The sequence below is a fragment of the Anser cygnoides genome, chromosome 1 (assembly GCF_040182565.1).
Source record: "Anser cygnoides isolate HZ-2024a breed goose chromosome 1, Taihu_goose_T2T_genome, whole genome shotgun sequence".
Classification (NCBI taxonomy): domain Eukaryota; kingdom Metazoa; phylum Chordata; class Aves; order Anseriformes; family Anatidae; genus Anser; species Anser cygnoides.
In genome coordinates, this window is record NC_089873.1 from 131,721,685 (window position 1) to 131,742,608 (window position 20,924).

Below are 20,924 nucleotides of genomic sequence, written 5' to 3' on the forward strand. Positions count from 1 at the left end.
ACATGACTTTGTCATCTCCTGGCTGAATCACAACAGTACAAAATAAGGGGATGTGAAGTCATCTGCCTTTATTGCTCTGCTCATATCAGAGTGCGGCAAGCCAGTCCCCCAGCAATCCAAGAAATTATCAAAGCGCTCTTGTTTCAGTCTTTATCTTCCAGGCACTCCATGACCTGGGCCATTACACCCTGAAGACGCCCTGAAGGATTGTAATTCAACATATTTGCTCTTTAGCCACAGCCTGTGACCAAGTAACTTCTATTTTTGCCAAGAGGAAAGAAAAAAAAAAGAAAAGAAAAGAAAAAAAGCTGTTCTTTTGTACATACCATGGCAGACTGAAATGAATACATTTTAAATAAACAATAAACATCACCATTTCCTTTTTTGCTTGGAAAGGAAGAAAGAGTTGTAAACTACAAATGGCAGCAGAGCAAGGTGCTACAGGAAAATGGTCATGAGGAAGAAACAAAAGGCCTTCAGCAGGACCAAGTTAAGTGGATCCCGGCAGCGTTATCTCCAGGAACCAGGAGAAGCGTTGTCATTAATATTAACGCAGCTATTCACTCCCATTCATCAACTCCTATTAGCAGAATACTTTTCACAATAATATTTTTGCTTTTACATCAAAATTTGTTTGAATTTCACTGTTAATTTAGCTCTCACTTTCTTAAGAGACAAAAGTCTTGCAGCTACAGCTTGCTTAAACTTTGAGTGCAATCTACATTTTAACACTAATTGTTACTATTAATTCATGGGATAAAGGGAGTAGCTGAATTTACAGATTTTGTGGAAAAAAAAATAGAAAATAAATACAGACTTCAGCCTTATTCAGCATACGTTTGCCTGTTTGAATTCCCTCTGATGTCATGCCTGTTTGTGGAGGCGCATCATGGATATGCCAAAAATCATACCAAAAATAATAGTCTCCGCTTTAAGAAGTTGAAAGATTTTTTTCCATCAGGAATAAACGTAAAAGAGAAAGCTTCAACAACACAAAATAATCTCACTTTTCAAAGCTTTCTTCTTAGTCTTGTTTTGGGACTCTTGACACTCCCTGTGCTCAGTAACTTAGACCCTCATGCCGGTGCACATGCTGTGTGATTGCAAGTTGACTTTTTAGAGCCATTTTGAGCCGAAGCATATAATCTTATCCAGTCAAACATTTTAAGCCTGCGCAGTTACACAATCTAGGAAGGGACAACATAACCTATTGACAAACTGCAGCCTGGAACAGTACTTTGCATAGTGAAACTGAGACCGCACCTTTTTTAAATAAGAACAAAGTCTGCATCACTTACCCGAATGATTCTCTCACATTTGACACTGCACGTCTGCAGACTACTCCGATATATAGCAGCACATGACACCACATGACATTTGCTTTCTACTAAACCTTTCCAGTCATGAGGGTTGGATACAATCGCAGATGGAAAAAATGGCTGAAGTAGTAATGAACTGTGTTAGGTGAAAATAAGATGTGTAAGATGATCAAGAACGTAATAAAATAATTTGTTTATATTCAGTTTCATCGACTGTTAAATGCTAATTTGCCACACATTTATCAACTTGAACTAGGCATGAAGTGAAACTGAACCTAGACAAATTTTTTTCAGCAGCACTGGAACAAGCAAGGCCTCATTTCCTATACATGTGTCCTAAGCATACTTAACAATGGACCCCATACTTAACAATGGACCCCATTCACTCTCCCTGCCTCCCAATACTTCCTTTTCCTTTCCGCCAGTAGTACCAGATCTCTTCCTTGTCCCTGGCTTATTTTGTGCCTGGCTTTAAGGTGTGTTGACTGGGAGCTAGCAGCTTAAACAGAGTAGGTAACTCCTGAATAAAGCAAAGGACTCCAGCTCTTCCAATAGGAACAGAAACTCTAATAACAATTACTGACATTTACAAAATTTACAAATATACTCTTCATACTTTAATGTCTAGGTTTGTAACAATTCCAGTTAAAAGCAGCTATCAGGTTCAATTGTTACTGAGAAGGAAGGTCCCAGTTGTGCTGGGGTGTACAGCTTAGCACTATACACTTAGTGATGGGCAGTTCAAAAGAAAATGATGTTACACGTTAAGTAACAAATGTAGTCAGTAGGATGGCTACACTATTTTATTGCTGAAATTTGTTCTGCCAAAAAGACTGTCCCGGCCTTGCAACGTTTCCCTTCCCTAGGGCAAGCCTCGGATGAGCTGTACATTACTGGAATGGCTTCAAAACCACCTGCAGGCAGAAATTACTTACACATGTCCGTTGCTCATGGCTAAAGTCAAGTCCCTTGCCGGAGCAGGTTCTGGGACAGCACCGTGCTGGTGCCCAGCTCTGCTCAGCAGCACTGTGACCTCCAGGGCAGCTGCAGAGAACTCTGCGCTTACTGAGAACCACTGGAGTATTTCTTTGCCTACAGTTTTACTGAAACCAAAAAATAGTACTTATAATCATCAATTCCAGCTCGTGTAAGTGTTGGCAAAGTCGGATATAAGATTGGTTACATACTTGAATGTTGAGGGCCTGGTCTAATGCTTTAATATTTGTTCAATCCCACCAAAACACACATTTTCACATAATAAAATCTAGGTAATGCCACAGTAAATTACACTGCTGAAGGTTAACTATTAACACTTCATTTCACAGAATGGAAAATATTTTTTTAAATCAATTAATTCTAAGTACCTCTTCTAACATCAGGTTGCACACCATTTTCACCATATATAAATAAAAGCCCGTTTTCTCTTTTGGTTATGGCCCTGGCTGGCTTTTAATTCACCAACAGCTATTCTCTCACCTCATGCCCCTACCTCCTTTCTCTGACAGGTCATGAGGCTGGAAAGCTCCACAGAAGTGCTGACAAGGCTCAGCCACCTTACGGACAGATGGGCACAGGAACTGTCCCTAGCTCCTCTGGCAAGTTACTCGGTAGGTTTCTCTGCTCAGCTGATGAGATTAGTCCTGAACTGCAGAATGCCTGCTGTGCTTTTGTAAAAGATAACTCCCTTACAGGCAACTCCGCAGTTTCGATGTGTTTATACAATAGGGTGAAATGAAACAAATTTCATTTGTGCCTCAATCATGACATTGGCAATTTATCGACCCATTTCACCCCCTAGGCCATACCCCAACAAGGAAACTCATTATGAAGGTTATGTTTCCTAACAGTTACACTGCTCTGCTGCAAGACCCTCATTTCCCAGACAGGGCAGACATATTCTTCACTGTGTTTCCTTAGCCCACGTCTTGACACATTCATGTGTTCAGAAAACTAGGATTGACTGCAAGACCCATTTCCTCTAACATGTAAACATTTACAGTAACTCAAAAATAATGAAACAAGCAAAATAGGGACACACAGTATAAACAGTCTTCTACAGATCCATACGCAGCTGTGAAAGATACCTGGACTTGGGTGGTTCTCTAAGTTCAGAAAAGAAACTTTCTTTAATTAAACTTTTTATCTCAACCCATGAATTTTCTAACTTTTGCCCTTCTGATTTTTTTCCCCCATCCCACTGGTGGAAGGTGAGTGAGTGGCTATGCAGTACTTCACTGCCTGCCAGGGTTAAACCACAACGGACGTACAGTTTTACATTGAAAATCTGAGCTTCAGATGGATAGACTGGCAAGTCTTTTTTTCTCTCTCTCCCAGTAGATATAGAAAGATTAAGAGGGAAGTTCATTTTTGCTTTCATTTGCTAACTGCCTTCTTTTATACTCCATTTTTCATTACTATTTTTCCTTTTGGACGTTACTCCTCAAAACAACTTCATAATCTCACATTCACTTGCAAAAAGTGATTTAATTAAGGAGTGAATCCATGCTCAACATTCTGCATTGCATACAAGTACGTGAAATGCAGCTTTGGAAACAGTCTGTTTACTGTAAACTAAACTTATGTTCTGTGAAAGAATTCCAGCTAAAGATAATGAAAATTCCAAGTACACAGTACCCTGGGGAAAGAACAACTGCAGTACTTGGAATATTTTTAATAGGCTTACTAATGAACAGTCCAGTCTTAGCTGTAGAGTTACCATTGTTAATAGATTTTAATATTAATTAATATTAATATTTAATTTTATTAATTTATTATTTTTAATTTATTTTATTTTTAATATTTTTAACCATTTTAACCATTTTTAATAGATTTTAATAGATTTTTTTAAACACACCAAAATACATGCTTCTACATATACAAAACTACATACTTCTACTTATAAAAAAAACACATTTGTTCAGATCATCTTCAAAAATAACTTAGCAATTTTTATAAAACCTTTTTTTGCAATTTTTAATTGCAACTACACAGTGTCAACATAGAATCTTAAATTACGCAGTTTCAAGAGACGCCTTCTCTTATATACATTTCTCAACTACTTCTTGAAGAAGGATATGTGGAGATTTTACTCAGGCGGGCAGCCGAGTTCCACCATGGCTGCTCTTTCACTCCCCCTCCTCAAAGAGGAAGGGGGAGAAAATACGACACAAGGAGCTCAAGGTTTGAGATAAGGACAGGGATCAACAATTATTGTAACGGGCAAAACAGACTCAGAGTAGGGAGATAATAGTAAGATTTATTGCCAATTAGTAACAAGCTAGAGAAGTGAGAAACAAAGGAAAGAAACCAAAAACACCTTCCCCCCCATCCGCCCTCTTCCACCTCCTCCCCCCGAGCGGTGCAGGGGATCGGGGGAATGGGGGTTATGGTCAGTCTATAGCGCTTCTTCTCTGCCGCTCCTTCTCGGTCACTCTCGTCCCCTGTGCTGTGGGGTCCCTCCCACAGGATGCAGTCCTTGCTGAACTGATCCGGCGTGGGCTGCCCACAGGCAGCAGCTCTTCAAGAACTGCTCCAGATATGGGTCCGTACCACGGGGTCCATCCCTCAGGAGCAAACTGCTCCAACCTGGGTCCCCCATGGGCAGCAGTTCCTGCCAGGTCACCTGCTCCTGCGTGGGCTCCTCTCCACATGCTGCAGCTCTGGCCCGGGGCCTGCTCCACAAACTCAGCTGCCCACCCGAGTAAAACCACCACAGGACAGGACAGCATTACAAACAAATCCATCTGCTGTGATACCATTGTTCTCCACATTCATTACAAATAACGTAAGTCAACATTTGTTCATCTGGATTTGTGTTTCGCACCCAGCCTGGAAGAAAGAGAGTTCCTCTGGCAATCATAGTGACGGTACAATCAAATTTTTCACAGCGCCTACACTTTATTTTGTTTGTCTGAGTACCATTAATAACTTGTGGAAGCTGATGTTCCTGCACAGATGACTCTGTGTACAGGGCCCTGAGCTGTTTCAGTTCATCACTGGCCATTTCCATCACTGTCATTTCGGCAAAAGCCTTTGGACTCAAAGTCCCTGAAAAAAGGTTACATTTTAAGTGGCTACTTTTAGGGTTCTTCAGGTTAGAGATTTTACTTCTGATGCAATTTTTATACTTCCTGTCATTTTTAGAATGAAGAGCAAATATATGTTCTTCGATTTCTTTAGATAGCTCTAGCCATTTATCAGTTTCTTCTTTGTCTTTGGCAGAATCACTCATAGCTTTATAAAGAAGATCTGCACATTTACACCTCAGAGCTCTCATGTGATCCTGCTGCAAGCTTGCTTCATTAACAACAGGTTTAGAATCTCTGTTATCAATACACTGGTCCTCAAAAGGGGAGAGCTGTTCCAAGCTACCTTCTGGCTGACTGCATACCACATTTTTAACAGATTGTGATGGGACCAAAACTTGAGAAGGGGCAGAATCTAACACCTCCTGCTGACTTGGTCCTTCAGACAGCAACTGTTCTCCAAGAGTCACACCGAGATGTTCAAGTTCCTCTTTCACATTCCCAGAAACTGACTTCTTAACTTGCACTGACTGAACACAGTTATTCTTGTAAAGTGCTTTCCACTTCGACAATAGCTGCTTTGCTTTCTTCTTCAACTCTACTGAAGGGCAGCTCTTGAGTACTCTGTATACAGCCTTGGTAACTTCTGTCCCCTGAAGATATTCGATAGTCATATCAACATCTTCAAGCTCTTTAAGATGATCCTCAATATCTTGGAAATTGTTTCCAGAGAGTAGCTTTTCGATACAATGGGCTCTGTGTACAATAATTTTCTGGTCAGACATTTTTAAATCTGAAAGCCAAAAAAAATATATATTTAATCATATTTACTGTAGTTATGACATTAAATCATTTTCTCTATATTCTCACAAGTGTTTTTTTTTCCTGTATGTTATTTGACACTATTTTATCCGCATAATATCATTGTGTTTGCCAACTTTCCCTTGAAATGGTGTTAGCAGATCAAATGCAGAACACAGAGGAGGCTGGGTCCTGGGAAAGCGCACGCAGACATGCAAGTCTAACACATGCAAGGAAAATACTGGCAGAAAGAAGAGACCGGGGACTTCTGATGAGGCAGAGTTAGTAGTTTTAAAGGTAGGGCATGACAATAATTTTCAAGGAAAAACCAAAGTGTTTTGCCAAAAATCACACCAAGACACTGCCAGCATAATAAAATGTTTGTCAAACTACATATGTACACCAAAATAGAAGTACCCAAGGAGATTGGCAACCGCTACAGAGATAGGTAACTATGCGCCCACCCTGACTTTTGAGATTACAGGTGGCTTTTGCAGTGTTTTGTGCATTAGCAGACTAGTACCACTGGACTACCAAGGAGCAGTGACTTCTGAAACTCAGTATTTTTCAGTAAAGGCACCAGACGAATGCTTGCTGATGTTTAAAATGTTACCTCCCCATGAAGTCTTCATAGGTAATGTATCTCCCCCTCTTTACACATAAAACAATAAAAATACCATTAGGGTTTTCACAGTATTGGTGTCAACAAACTGCATTTTGTGAAAACGCTGATTTTGGAGAATGTTTGCATTTCTATCACACAAATTTGAAGTCTATTAAAAATTAGGTCTATTAAAAATCATGTCTGAGGCCTTTTGCTGTAGCTATTTGAACAACATCATGTCCTCACACTGCTGAACACAGTCTGTACTAGCCTCCTGATAATCTCCAAGGGCAGACTTGTAAGTAAAAGCTGCACTAATTTAATCTGAAAGTTGCAATGACTTGAGAGTTTACCCCACACCAAGGGAGATGATTGCTGCCATCCTTCCAGAATGCATATGCAAAATAATTCTCAGAAAAAGCTGACATACATCTCAACTTTCGGGAACCTGCATATAAACACCTTTTTCTACTTTTCACTGTTTCCAAGCATGACTACAAACTCAGCGCAAGTTGCAATGATACAGAATATCAGAAAAAGGCAAGTCCAGAAAATCTGCACTGCTTTTTTTTTCTTTTTTTTTTACTTATTTTAAATCAGTCATCCCTGTATCTACATCTTAATTTGGCAACATTTTTTCCCACAAATCATTATAATAAGCACTGAGATGCTGGGCTATCTGTTGTTTCATTTTTAATAAAACATGCATGTTTCCATTTGGTTCCTCATGGCTTTTGTTTAGTTGAAATCAATTGAATAGGTGTTGGCATTAGAAGAACCATTTGGAGTAGGAAGCCATGTGGAGCAAAGCTATGCTTTTCACAAATTTGTCTGTTGTTGCCACTATCATGTAAAAGTTTCAGCCTGTAGAACAGAGCATCATTGATACAGGCAGTAATTATACGCAAACATAAGATGGCAGTTTTCAGGCCTTCTGAGGAACTTCAAAGCATCACCATAACTCCATATGAGGAATTTCTTCACTTAACAAACAGTAAGAAGCTGAACACATTATACTGGCAGCTACCAAGCTAAGGTTTGGGGCTACTCTGCAGCACGGTTAAGCAAGCGAGACTGACGTAACTCCATGGATCTTAAGCCCCAAACCACAGTCTGGTTCCTACGTGACCCATGAGCCTCAGCAATAACTCAACCTTTCACTTGTTATGCAAGAGATCATGTGTTATCTTTCTTCCAAAAGCTTCTCTTTACAGCTGCTAACAGAGAGGCAAACCAGACTAGTAAACTTTTAACAGGTCCCCGTCATTGCCCTTTCCCTTGCTAGCTCTGTCATCACGTTACAGTTTGATGATGAAGGCCGGGCAGCTCAAGAACAGTGACACCTACAAACCAGTCTGAAAACAATGACATCTACAAACAATTGCTACTTTTGCAAATTCTTAAATGTTAAAGACACATCCTCCACATGCTAAGAAATGCCTGACACATGTGTTGCCTTACAGCAATAGCCCTATTAAAGCATGCTCCCCTGTACTCTGACTGGTGCTAAAGAAAAAGGAAATTTCAGAATGCGGTCTCATGGCTTGAAAAAAGATTTCCTTTTATTTTTACAGAGCCATTTGACAAAAGATGCTTAGCGCGTTGATGTGTGCAAATTAACAACAACAATAACAACAAAATACTGACATTATTCTCCTGTCTGCTGAACAGGAGAATTAAATGTAGAATACAGAATTGAATGCTGTGTTATGAGCATGTATTCTCTTTACTTAGGATTTAGTCTACTAAATCCATACACAGAAACAATGTTTTGGCTGCAGCTGAATACGTCCTGATTCTACTCTAGAAAAGGCCACTTGCATTTGGAGACTGATAGGAGGCCAGCTACACATGTGCACATCCAAAGGAACTCATAAGCAGATTTCTTGCACCAACACTGTTTCCATGATGAAATCTCCTGAGAATGGGGGAAGAGGAGGGAAAAGAGAGGCGGGTGGATAATTTGCACGCCCTGATGCTTTCAATGACTACCAGGCTCGTTGACTTGTTCTGTGTGTGCCAGAAATACGTTCAAGCTTTAGGTAGGGCCTTGGAGCTCCACAAAAGGAAAGGAGAGAGATACAGAGAGAGCATAAACCTTCATTGTATTTCTATAAGCACAAACTACAGACCAACCTGACCTCCACAGTGAACGCTCTCTGTGTTCACTTAACCCATCTTTAAACAGCTCATTCTTACCTGACATTTTAAAGTCCTGTGAGACCACAATAATGGCTATAACAGAAACTGATTTGCTAAAGTAGTTTCAGAAACAGAGAGAGAAACAGGATACATTTTTCAAATACATTAACTGAACTCTATGCATTACCATACCGAAAAGCACAAACACTTGCATCCTGTCTCATCTGACCAGCCACATAGAACTTGTGAGAGTGGAAAGAGTTGTTTTCTTGTAGGGTGGCCATCATTACAGCAGGACAGCTCCCTCCGGTCTTCTGAACGCTAAGCAAGCTGACATTAGAAGATGACAATCTGCTGGCAGATACTGTTTTTCATGCAACCTAGGGCAGAGGCAGGGACACGTGTATACACAACCTGCATGACTGCCCTGTGCCTTAGATTCAGCTCTGCTCCTTCTAACGTGCCTTAGATGTAATTTTCTTCAGTGCTTATACTTATCAATATACATACTGTATTATGCTACACATACCATAACGTACACTTACCCACATGCAAAACGGCTCATAAAATCTCAACATCAAGTATACAGCATGCAGGTTAGTAAATGCCATACCTTTTGTTTTGGTTTATCTTCAGTCTTACTCCACTGGCATGTATTTACAGTGAGGAAGAACTACATGGATAGAAGCCTGTCATATAAAGCTGTGGTGCTGCAGAGCTTCCCTACCTCCCACTTACTGTATCAGCGGCTTCAAACATGCAAAGAAATTGCTACGCACAAAGTGCTCTGCTGATAATTTCTCCATGCATGCACTTTTACCCTGTGACAAAGGTGTGGTATTTTGATATCCTTTCACTGAGAACTATGCTTCACAAAATTCCTTCTCTAACAGTGCACGGTGAGGATCTGTATATAGGAAATGCCACGTGAGGTCAGTATCATCTGCTTTTTGGTAGTAGTCTTTGCTCAGGGTCATGCACCTGACCCTGGGCAGCCCAGCAGGGTGGCGAGGTGAAGACATGCCCGCTTCTGTGGCTGACTGCACACAAGTAAGCTTAAGGCTGAAAAAGCTTCCTTCAGCTCTACAACCACAGGCAGTTACTTTCAGACGGGATGACTGCCACAAAACCTCTGAAGGCAAATGCAGCCTACACAGTGGCATGTGCAGCAAGAGCTCAGCTTTCTGCCACACGCTCACACTGAATTACCTGACACTTATTGGACACATACAGCTATTGAGAAGGAGCTGACATATGCTAATTCATTACCCCACAGTAAGATGTAATTTTTTCTAATAGGCAAGTCTAAGACAACCAGGTTTGTTGTTTTTTTGTTTTTGTTTTTTTTTTTTAACCCTCTAATAGGTATGCAAAAGGTTGCTTTGATTTAGATTAAATGTAGTATACACAGTCTATGTTAGAACTTTTTCTGTGCATGCACACTATGGCAGTAATTAAATTCTTAGAAATTTTAAGATCATTGTAGTCATGTGTGTACTTTTTCAAGTTTATGCAACATTAAACTCAAGTAAGCAGCAGTTAAACTGAAAATAGTAAATGGACATGAAAATATGAAGAATGATTAAGAACTAATTTTGGAAATTCAACTACTTAATAGGCTACTCACATTTATGTCAAAACAATCACTTCTGAGGAAATGCTTTCCTCAACACGTATGAAAAATAGCAGAGAACTGAATGACTCCCCTATTCAGCAAAGCTACATAAAAGAAAAAATAAGTCATCAAAATATGTGACAAGAACAGAATTGAAATCTGTAATTAACAACTTCAATGGAGTGGAATATTCATTGGCAACTGACAGAAACCCAAGCAACAGCCAGCAGGGAAAACATTAAGTAATAAACGTGTATTTATTAATGAAAAATGATAAGGAGGTTTCTGGGAGGTAAACATTCTTCGAATGGCACTGGCTTTGCTGTGTACACCTAGTTTGCAAAGGACTTTAAAGTACTTCAGGATGAAAAGCAATACGTACATATAAAACACTACCTTATCTACTCAACCATAAATTTTAGTTTTCTTTCCAAATTAAAAGACAGTGTGTTGAGAAAAAAAAAGCTGTTTGTGTATTTGTTGCTCTAAATCAAGTAGCAACTGGATTTTAATCAGTTTTAATCACTAAGACTGACGGTGATAATTATTTTAACAGGATCGGAAATGAAACAAATTCCTGATCTTACAAAGAACATATAAGGTTGTTTTACAGCTTCAGGCTTCCTTCAAAGGATGAGGTAGGACTTTTCCTTCACTCTGGGAACCCTGCATAGCATTTCACATTAAGTCAGGATGTCAAGGAACTCTTCCACTTACAGAATCAAGGAACAACAGGATACCCTCAGCCAACTGTAGAAAACTTACTTTTCATGTTCTTATAGTGAGAAACAAAGAATTACTGGTGCAGGGGTAATACCAGAGTGCATTTTGTAGCACAAATTCACTATGAACCAAAGCAGAACAAGCCTGAGTTCTTTCTGATCACACTCCTATTCCTTGAACACTGATGCTTCTGCTGTGTAACAGGGTTTTGACGTTTTGTAGCATGACAGCAAACAAGTGACAGCAGACAGGCTGCTGCCTGCTGTCAAGGGATTGGTGTTTTCTGTGTCAGATACACAGAAGCATTGATTGAAAGAAGAGTTATTTTAAAAAAAGATAAGGAATTAACGTTTAAAACAACTCTAGGTCATCTACAAATATTCATCATTCTCCCTAGTTCGCAGATGACAAAATTGAAGCTTACACAGCGAAATGTCCCGCCCAAGCTGGTTCAACAGGTCAGGTGCCGAGCAAAGAGCACTGTCGTAGCCCTTTCACCCACTGCTCTGCTTTGCTGATAACCCCAGAGCCCTGACAGCCGTTCGTATTTTTCAACATCTGAGGAAAGAATAGGCAGAATAAAGAGGAAGTTGGAGAAAGTCTCAATGCCTTCTGAAAAGAGCAAGTGCTTCACAGAAAGTGAGCTGCAGCTTGAAGTGGGAAAATATTTCACCACTTGAGGGAGCTGCAGTATAGCAAACCCATGCAGTCTTGTGAAAATGCGCATAATGAGGAAATCCAGACTGTCAGGAAAAAGGGAAAACTATTTCCTTATGACCTTTAGGAAACCTCACATTTTCAAGGGTACCTACTTGCCTAAATTTGGCCAAAAAAAATGTACGTCCAAAGGTGTCAGGACACAGGATGGAAAAGGTGCATCCCTCATTCATTTTTCATTCAATGCTCCTTCATTCAACATTTTTAAAATTTGGAAATAGGCCACTCCCTTCCTGATTTAATGCTATTTGGCAAATGCTGCTCAACAAACATTGGTAAAGTTAACTGAATCACATACTCAGTCAGTGTTCTGCTGTCTTCCTAGTACCAAGAGGTAAGAAATCCAAGAAAAAGGTCAGCAGACAACAACGTTTTTTTCCTGGTGTCACAAAATGCATCGTGATTTTTTGTTACTGCAGAGATGCAAGAACGAAAGTCTGAGTGCTAACATTGCAATTTTGTACTGTACAAAATAAACATGCCCGTCTCTCCGACAGCTACACAAGGCATTTCCCATCCTGCCTAACTTTAGCAAAGCATGAGAACATCTGTTTGAATTTCAAGTGTCTATTGAACAAGGTAGAGATTGGCTCGTGTTTACAATTAGACTCTGTAATACTGTGCTGATGAGGTACTTGCCAAATCATTAGGACTTCTCACACTGACTGCATGGCATAATGAGTCACTTGTGTATACAGGAACAAACGACAGTGATCAATAAAGACCTTTCAAGTCAGTCTGCTTCCAAGGGAAAAGAAAAAACAGGCTACCTCAGGTTTGAAATGCGTCGCCTACTTCGTCTTGGTTTACCAGCAGGAGTTGGCTGCACTAAGACAAACCCCAAAGGCATCCACATAACGTAATGAGCATCCTGGAAGCGCAGAGTAGGCTCAGCACCAGTCCTCTTCTCCCTCACCCCAACCCGAGATGTAGATGATTCTTCCCCAGAGGAATTCTATGCGATTGGAAGAAAATCAGGATCACAGCCAAGATAAAGATCAGAAGCAGCCAAGTACTCCTAACAGTGTAACTAATTTTCTGCAAAAAGACGTGGTCAATGTTACAGTGGAGACGGTGCATAGCACAGTCCTGGAACCACATTTTTTGCCTTGGGCAACCTAAATTCCATATAAACAATGAAAATGATCAAATGCTATTTTAAACTTGGAGCCTAAGAGGAAACCAGAGAAATCTCAGAGCCAGCCCCCAGCCCCCAAAACATTCCTTCATCTCATCTACAGCAGGAAAGCAGATATCAAAGATGTCACCAATAAATCATTTTCCGGGGCTTTTATTTCATCCTGGCAAAAATCAGAGCTCTTCCTGCCTCTCAGCAGGACTGCCTCCCACCCCTAAAGACTATAAAGAACTATACAGAAATCCATCTCCAATGCAAAGCCACATGAATAAAGCAGACTTAATCCAATAATAATTGAGATAATACAGCAGTGCTATTGCCAGATGTCCATGACAATCCGATAAATGACAGTTCACTGACTCAGACAGCCACCTTTTGGTCACTGGTCTAGAAGAAATGGAGTACATGAGCTCAGAACTACTGCAAAATCATTCCCCCAAAATCTCTACTTCATTTGCACATGGAGTAGAACCACAGTGAGGAAAAAACGGAAGAGAAAATTAAGTAAAAATACTATGTAAAACATGATTTCAATACATTTTCCAGGACATCAGCTGGTATAAGAGCATGTGAATAATAAAAAGTAGTCTGATAGAGCAGTAGTTTTGTTCTGCATCATCTACACCAGTGACTGAACAACAGTGCTCTTAACTGGTCTGGAGCTATAACCTGTGTCTACCTTCTATTTTGCCCACTGGACCCATTCTCTCAGGCTTTCCTCCCAAGAGGAGGAGATCGCAGGGAGAAAGGGCAGAGCACACTGTATTCACGTGAGGATGCACAAAACAGCCTCTTAAAAAGCAATTTTTTGATCCCAATCTGCAGTTGTTTCTCCTAGAACCCCTCAATTTTAACTAAAATAGAATTTTATTTCCTTAAAATAATAATTAAAAAAAAAAAATCAATAGACTGCATAATGAAGTTACCAAGCCTCAGGGACAAAAGAGAGTCATCAGCACATTTTTCTCATAAGATCAAACAAACATGCATGGATTTAATGAGAAAGGAAAAGCTGTAGCCCTCAAACTGCTTAGCCACTAGCTTTGATCAACCTCAGTATGTATGTATATAAGCTGGAGCTCAGAAAAAGACTTAGAATACTACAGCTATACCTGATGAATAGCAACTGTGACTTCTCACAGGCAAAAACCAGCTGGAATTTAATTCATGAATTAAACAGCTACAGCTCTTTTGTGTTCTGGGAGTTCCAGCAGATGCTGCCATGCAAGCACACACCGTAATAGAGATGCTGCTGTGCTAAATGTTACAGGTAACTTATTATTCCACTGATCCAAAAATCTTACTTTCTGTTGATATGGTCGATCCTTTTAATAAAATACTCCTAAGGAGTTAAAAAATGACAGAATTCAGTACCAAGTGGAGGTAGCAGCTAATCTTCACAATAGGACAGCTATACAGATTCAGAACGTATTCTAAAGCATTATGAGTCACTAGGGCAACAACAGAATGTTTGTATACCTCGGACAGATTCGTCATTAATTACTTCAATTGAAATTACGTGCAAACAACACGAGCTTCCTTTTGCTTTAAGACTGGCACCACTTCACATAAAGAGACACGTGGTTTCCCTCATTTACAGTCACATGATTTTTCAGACTTAACTAATTTTATTATAAATTACACTCTCAGATTTGGATACAAGTTCACGCCAATTTTCCAGGGGCTGTCTGTTTTTTCCAAGTGTTTACAACAAAGCACTGGCAGAGGAATACCTTTTTCTCGGTCCCTTTCCACCTCTTGCCTGTATGAGGTCCTTGCTGCATTCACTGGACAGGAGCACTGATTCTCTCCTCCGCTGGCACTTCCAGCAGCTCAAAAGTCAGGCTGCAGACACACGGGGTACATTTTCAATATATGAACTACTATTTTGGTCGAAGTGACAAATATACATAGGAAAAGAAAAGTGCTGAATGAAATTTAAGCAGATGATTCAAACGTGAATTAATGCTACCTAGGGACACAGATTATGACATATGTGTTTTGTGTTAATTAACCTACTGAAGCAAAGATTAGCAAAGGGCTTAGGCTTTTTGAAGGGCTACACACTTTTTTTTTTACAAATCATACAACAAGAAATTAACAGTCTCTCACAACCTAGAGAGTATAGTTTATCATCTTATCATGCCAAAAAAAAAAAAAACCAACAAAGAACAAGATTGTTACATTTGGCATCTTCATAACACAACTCTATCCTAAAGAGCAAAGCTTACCATGGGACAAGAAGAAAATGCCTATACCTTGCTTATAATGTCACCTGTGTTAGTACCCAACCAAACCTTCACTGTTTGAAATTATTTACTTGCACTTCGTGAAATGATTGCTTCATTTCCTAACATTGTTTTTCCAACAGTAACAGACTTTAAAATAAAAAGAATTTATCATTACTATAAAATTTGTAAGAAAACATGAAGAATTATATTTCGCCATTTTCCCACAGCAAGAGGATGCTGTAAGCTTTTTTTCCTTCACTTAAGAAATGTACCAGGAAACACCAACATAACTGAAGCAGCTTAGTGACACAGTTTATTAACTATCTAATTTAATTAAACACTATTCATCTCCTAAACTATTCATCTGGATGGATGCAAGCAATCATATCCAAATTCTAATCACTTTGGACAGCAAACCAGCAGAACAATTCCAGCAAGGCTGCAACATCTTCCAAAAGGAAATTGTTTTCTTCAAAACACATTGACTGCATCGCCTGATTGTCCATATAGGTAATGCTAACAGTTCCAGTTCATGAAGCTCTCTCCCTCCTGCCACCTTTGGGATTGTATCAGACATCTGGACTACTCCCTCCATTTCATGCCTGTGTAGAAGACACATTCACAATGCTGTCCTCCAAACACTAGAAAATCATAATTCAAAATCCCCAACACACTGAGGTGGGCCTATCCTGCATTATTTATTTATTTATTTAGAGTCTGTAAGCCTCTAGTGGTCATATCTTTCCTTCACAGCAAGAACGACTAGTTTATGTGTTTGTTTTTGTTTGTTTTTTTACAGAAAGACAACACTACCATGTACAATATGGCTCCATGAATCACTACTTGACGAAATTAAAGTTTTGAGCATTCTGTAGAACTCCTAAAGACTGACAATGCTTTCCCTGTTCACCTATAATGATGACAGTAATATTAACTCTCACGTTCCTGCCCAGTAGCACAGCTTTCCTTCACCACTTTCTAACTCCCTTTTGAATTTCTTGTCCTCTTGCTTTGGTAGCATCAGTAGTGATTTTTTAAAGCCTTCTAGTGAAGTGAAGAACTGGTTGTGAGCTGCAGGTTTAGATCTGGCACACCTCATCTAACATCTCGTTCATCTACTTCTTTTTTGGTCTCCAGAAATACTGTTGTTATCCTCTTACAGACCCACAGATTTTAAACCTCAATAGCCTCAATCTAAGCAAAGCTTCCCCACCTTTTGGTAAGCTTCTGCATTGGCAGAGGTGTCCAACAAAACACACTGGCTTGCAGATAGGAGCCTAAATAAACAAGTAAAAAATGTACTTACCACAAAACCTATCTATGCAAAGTACATTTGTTCATTTAATACTTTAGAAACAAAATATGAATAGTTTTTGGAAAGAACAACCAATTCTTTCTCTAGAATATGCATTTCTTTGCCAAAAAAGCTTTAAGATTATTCTTAATCACAGAGCTAGCAAGGACTTCAATTCCAGCACAGTACAAGCAAAAGTAGATGTTCAGTCTGCATTGTCTTTTTATGGCAAAATGTACCGATAAATTAGTATAAAAATGGGACATGTAAGTAATAAAAATCTGTTTTATGCTCTTTTGTGAATGACTGCATTTTTTGATCATTTATCAGATAAGCACAGACTTTTTATTGGCTTTAACGTTCAGTTTCTTGTTAAGGCTCAGCTTGATACTACTTCCATTTCTTATTCAGTTGTTAAGGACATAATTCCATTAGACATCGCTTTATCATTCTTTTACAAGTTTTCCACTCAAAAATGATCTAACTTTTTCCTTTTAAAAAAAATGTACTTTTCTACATCCAAAGGAATATGTTCCTGATTGTTTTACAGAAAAGAAAAAAAATGTTATTAACAAACGGTATTTGTACAATATTACAGCATCCAGCAAAATTCCTTCTGCTGAAATATGTAATAAAGTCTAAACATTTGAGAATCTTGATCAGGACACTTGACAAGCACTGACTGAAATAAGTTCTGAAATACCTTTGAAATGAAATAGATTTTTATGTAGTTAATTATTAAAAACAATACTACATTGAGCAGGGTGAACTCTCTAATTCCTTTCTCAATTTATGCTGACATTTGACTCATCTCTAGTAAAACGCTGCATGGAAATAGATGGAGCAAATACCTAAAAAATGACACCCATGACGCTACCATTTGTGATATCCATCCTGCGATTTCTCTGTTCAGGTTCTTCTACGTTAAGAATTGCAGCTGTGAAAGCTCAGGTTTAGGTTGGATATTAGGAAGAACTTCTTTACTGAAAGGGTTGTTAGGCATTGGAATGGGCTGCCCAGGGAGGTGGTTGAGTCACCATCCCTAGAGGTCTTTAAAAGTCATTTAGATGTAGAACTTAGTGATATGGTTTAGTGGAGGACTTGTCAGTGTTAGGTCAGAGGTTGGACTAGGTGATCTTGGAGGTCTCTTCCAACCTAGATGATTCTGTGATATGATATAAATCAGTAGGAGACCTACAACAGCTGAGAGAAGCACGCCAGCCTTACGCATTTGTATGAAACCAGCTGAGACATTTGCCAGATGCAGAAGTCAACAGCTGATGACAGCTTATACAAGAAGGTTTGGAGTCGCTCTAAGGACACCAGCGGCCAACTACCATCACCGTAACCTGGCCACCACGCACCAGCATAAGCCATGGGACTGAAACTACAAGGCCTGTAAGTACTTGCATAAAACGGGTGGCCCACTTCCAACTGTAACTATGCTCCTAAATACCGCTTAGTACTCCCAGGGGTACACTAACTACGTTTTTTTGGTTTTTATTCCAATTCAAATACCACCCCCTCACGCCTGCTCCTCACGCCCACCTCGCTTTAGCCTGCACACTGCTGTGTTGCTCCCTCCTCAGTCGCCGTCCTCCACTCCCTCCCCTTCAGCCTCTGGGGCCCGTAACGCCGCCACCTCACCGAACACACGGGCCCCAAAGGGCACCGGCATTAAGGAGCAGAGCGGACCCAGCCCGAAGGAGCCGCTTTGTGTCCCCCGGGGGCGGTGGCAGCGGCAGGGGGACGCGGCTGCCCCATCCCGCCCGCCCTGCGGCGCCATTTCAGGGCGCTGCGGGACCCCCGCCGCCTGCTCCCGCTGGGGCTCACCCCTTCCCCCGACCTCACGGGGGAAACGTCTCCCCGAAACATCTGCCCGGCACCACCGCGGAAGGCGGAGGCTGCTCCGGGGGAACACAGAGAGCCACCGGCCCCGGCCCCGGCCCCTGCACCGCTGCCGGCGCCGTTACCTCCGCGCCGCTCCGCAACATGGCGGAGCCCTCCGGCTTCCTGCGCCGCGCCTCCGCCATCTTAGCGAGCGAGCAGGCGGGGGGTGAGCTCGTATGCCGGCCCCCGGGAGAAAAAGAGATAAAAACGGGGTTATAAAACTTACTTCACGGGGTAACGGGTAGCTGCGTTGCATATACCAAATTAAGCAGTAAACGTCCAAGAGTTGGCGTGTCGCAGCCAAAGCAAACGTGTTTTAAATAAAAAACCGCAGCGCTTTCATATGCATTTTACACAGAGCATTTAAAATGTGTTTGTGAAAGGTTAATATTTCTGGTCGGCTCTGCAGCAAATGTTGTTCTCAATTACAGCAGAAAACCTGTGATTTTTAAGGAAATGCTTTTGGTTTTATTCACTGATGAGGCCTATGTTGCCCTCTGCTGTCAGTAAAGGCTCCTGCCTCAAGTTATCAAATACGATCAGCATAAATGTGCCGTAGGGCAGGTACACCCCTTTTCCTCATTTTCACATAATGAACATCACCAGGACTTACCACAAAAAAAAAAAAAAAGCCTTGTATTGATGTATAGACTGTAAAAAATCATATAAGCAATTTATTAAATTATTGGAACGAGACAGGGATCAATATTCTCTATTGCATGCTATCAAACTTTTAGTCGGTGGTGCTGCAGCAGTTGCATTATACACTGTTAAGTGAAGAATCCTAAATGGTTGCTGATTTCCTTTAATACTTAACTCACAATGTATTTGTGTCAAGCTAATGAATTTGGAAGTGATTGAATACAGGGTGCAATGGTCAGCCCTGTTCCACGTTGTTATGTATTATGGACAACTGGTGATTGCAGATGAGGTAGGACTTCCTTTTTGCCACGTCTTTGTGACTCATACAACAAAGCATGGGACAAAGCCTATCCCAAAGAATCCATAGTGTTATGGAACAAGAGGAGATGAAGGATTGGAAACCGATAACATGGCGTTGAAGAGCTGGTGCTGAGCTTCCTTGGCAGAGTAGACACAAGAAGGAGCACAGCTCACTCCTTGTGATTAGCCCTCCTTGGAGCAGGGATGGTTGAAGCCTCTCTTTTGAGGCAGGTTCCTTACTCAGACCCTTATCAATTAAACCATCTTTGGTCTAATGAATGAGGAATCATTGTTCCAGTTTCCCATTTATAAAAGAGACAACAATGCTTTCTCAATTACTCCTGAAGTAAAACAAAAATATGATAAACATGATATATATGTGTATACATGTAATGATATATGTGCACATCTTAGTGTTTGCATGGTTTTCCAGGATAAAATCAGTGCTACTGTAACAGCTTGTGTTCCTTGAGACTTCAGTGTTCGCTGTAATAAGTATCTACTTCTCTAAAAAGGCAGGCTTCTATTCAACAGGGTGACATACTCTGCCAGCTGATAAATTGTAAAATATGCATGGAAATAGTTGGAAAAATGTTGGTAGAACAATGTTCATCATAAGATTCTTGCACAGAATAGGATGTTTCAAATAAGCTTCCCTAAAAAAAGATTTTTTCCACAACAATGGTTCTGTTTGAAGAAAAAAAAATCAAAACAAAATAGATGGGTGATATTTACTCTATACAATTAATTTATATATATGCACACACACATATTTAATTGTATCAGGAGTAACAATACCTGATGTTTTATCATGTAATTTAGAACTTTATCATATAGTCCCATAGTGATATAACACATCATTTTGGACATATTATAATAATTTATCATTACTGATTTTAAATGAACGATCATTTTCCATTTTCTGCATGTGATCTACATAAAAGTCATTAGCATAAGAACACGTGAACACTTCAGGCATGCCATCAGGCAGGAAAATGGCAAAATTGCCAGAATAATTACTTTGTCTATTAACTTAGACCCATACCTGTGAAAGAGATTGCCACTGCTGAAATCAGAACAATGATAATAAAGTTTCTCTTCATGAAATAAAAAGCTTTCTTCTACCAGTTTTGAAGATGTGTATTGATAAGGTATTAGCAATGAATTATTGCAGAGTTGTACTCCCATTCACCAAATATATGTAATGTAACTATTTAAAACAAAATATTTATGAGTTCTCTTAAAGTCTTCATTCTTCCAATTGTTTTTCAAAGGGATAAGCTTTAGTCTGTACTTTTTATTGACCGTTCTTGGAGTTGTAACAATTGCCTCTTCAGAATAGCTCAGAGAAAACATGTTTTGGTGGGAAGGACTGATGGATAGCCATTTCCTGTAAAATCCCTAGACACAAGCACTGAAGCTGTGGTTTAAACTTTCTGAAACCTTGTGCACAGGTAATAGCAGCAGCTGTTTCTAATGAAGT

The 20,924-nt window shown here is 40.0% G+C and overlaps 1 protein-coding gene and 1 long non-coding RNA gene across 27 annotated transcripts in view; one reads left to right on the forward strand and one right to left on the reverse strand.

Moving 5' to 3' along the window:
- Positions 1-4,135: 4,135 nt before the first annotated feature.
- On the reverse strand, positions 4,136-19,031 carry TCEANC (transcription elongation factor A N-terminal and central domain containing). 24 transcript variants are annotated; one of them, XM_048066787.2, is made up of 7 exons: positions 18,583-18,719; positions 14,818-14,929; positions 12,717-12,901; positions 11,654-11,787; positions 10,519-10,610; positions 9,084-9,271; positions 4,136-6,137 (listed from the first exon to the last, which is right to left on the reverse strand). In XM_048066787.2, the coding sequence occupies exons 6-7, from the start codon at positions 9,103-9,105 to the stop codon at positions 5,047-5,049; spliced, it is 1,113 nt and encodes a 370-aa protein (XP_047922744.1). In that variant the 5' UTR covers positions 9,106-9,271; positions 10,519-10,610; positions 11,654-11,787; positions 12,717-12,901; positions 14,818-14,929; positions 18,583-18,719; the 3' UTR covers positions 4,136-5,046. The 24 variants fall into 24 exon arrangements, with proteins under 24 accessions (XP_047922744.1, XP_066837924.1, XP_066837949.1 ...); XM_066981823.1 differs by lacking the exon at positions 18,583-18,719 and adding an exon at positions 18,726-19,031 and having other exon boundaries at positions 10,519-11,787; XM_066981848.1 differs by lacking the exon at positions 9,084-9,271.
- LOC136786858 (uncharacterized) overlaps positions 17,662-20,924 on the forward strand; it is a 134,229-nt gene continuing 130,966 nt past the window's right edge. The window contains exon 1 of one of the 3 annotated variants that reach the window (XR_010826327.1): positions 17,662-18,007. This is a non-coding gene — a long non-coding RNA (uncharacterized lncRNA). The remainder of the gene's footprint in view (positions 18,008-20,924) is intronic. The other 2 variants (XR_010826328.1, XR_010826326.1) reach the window with 2 other exon arrangements.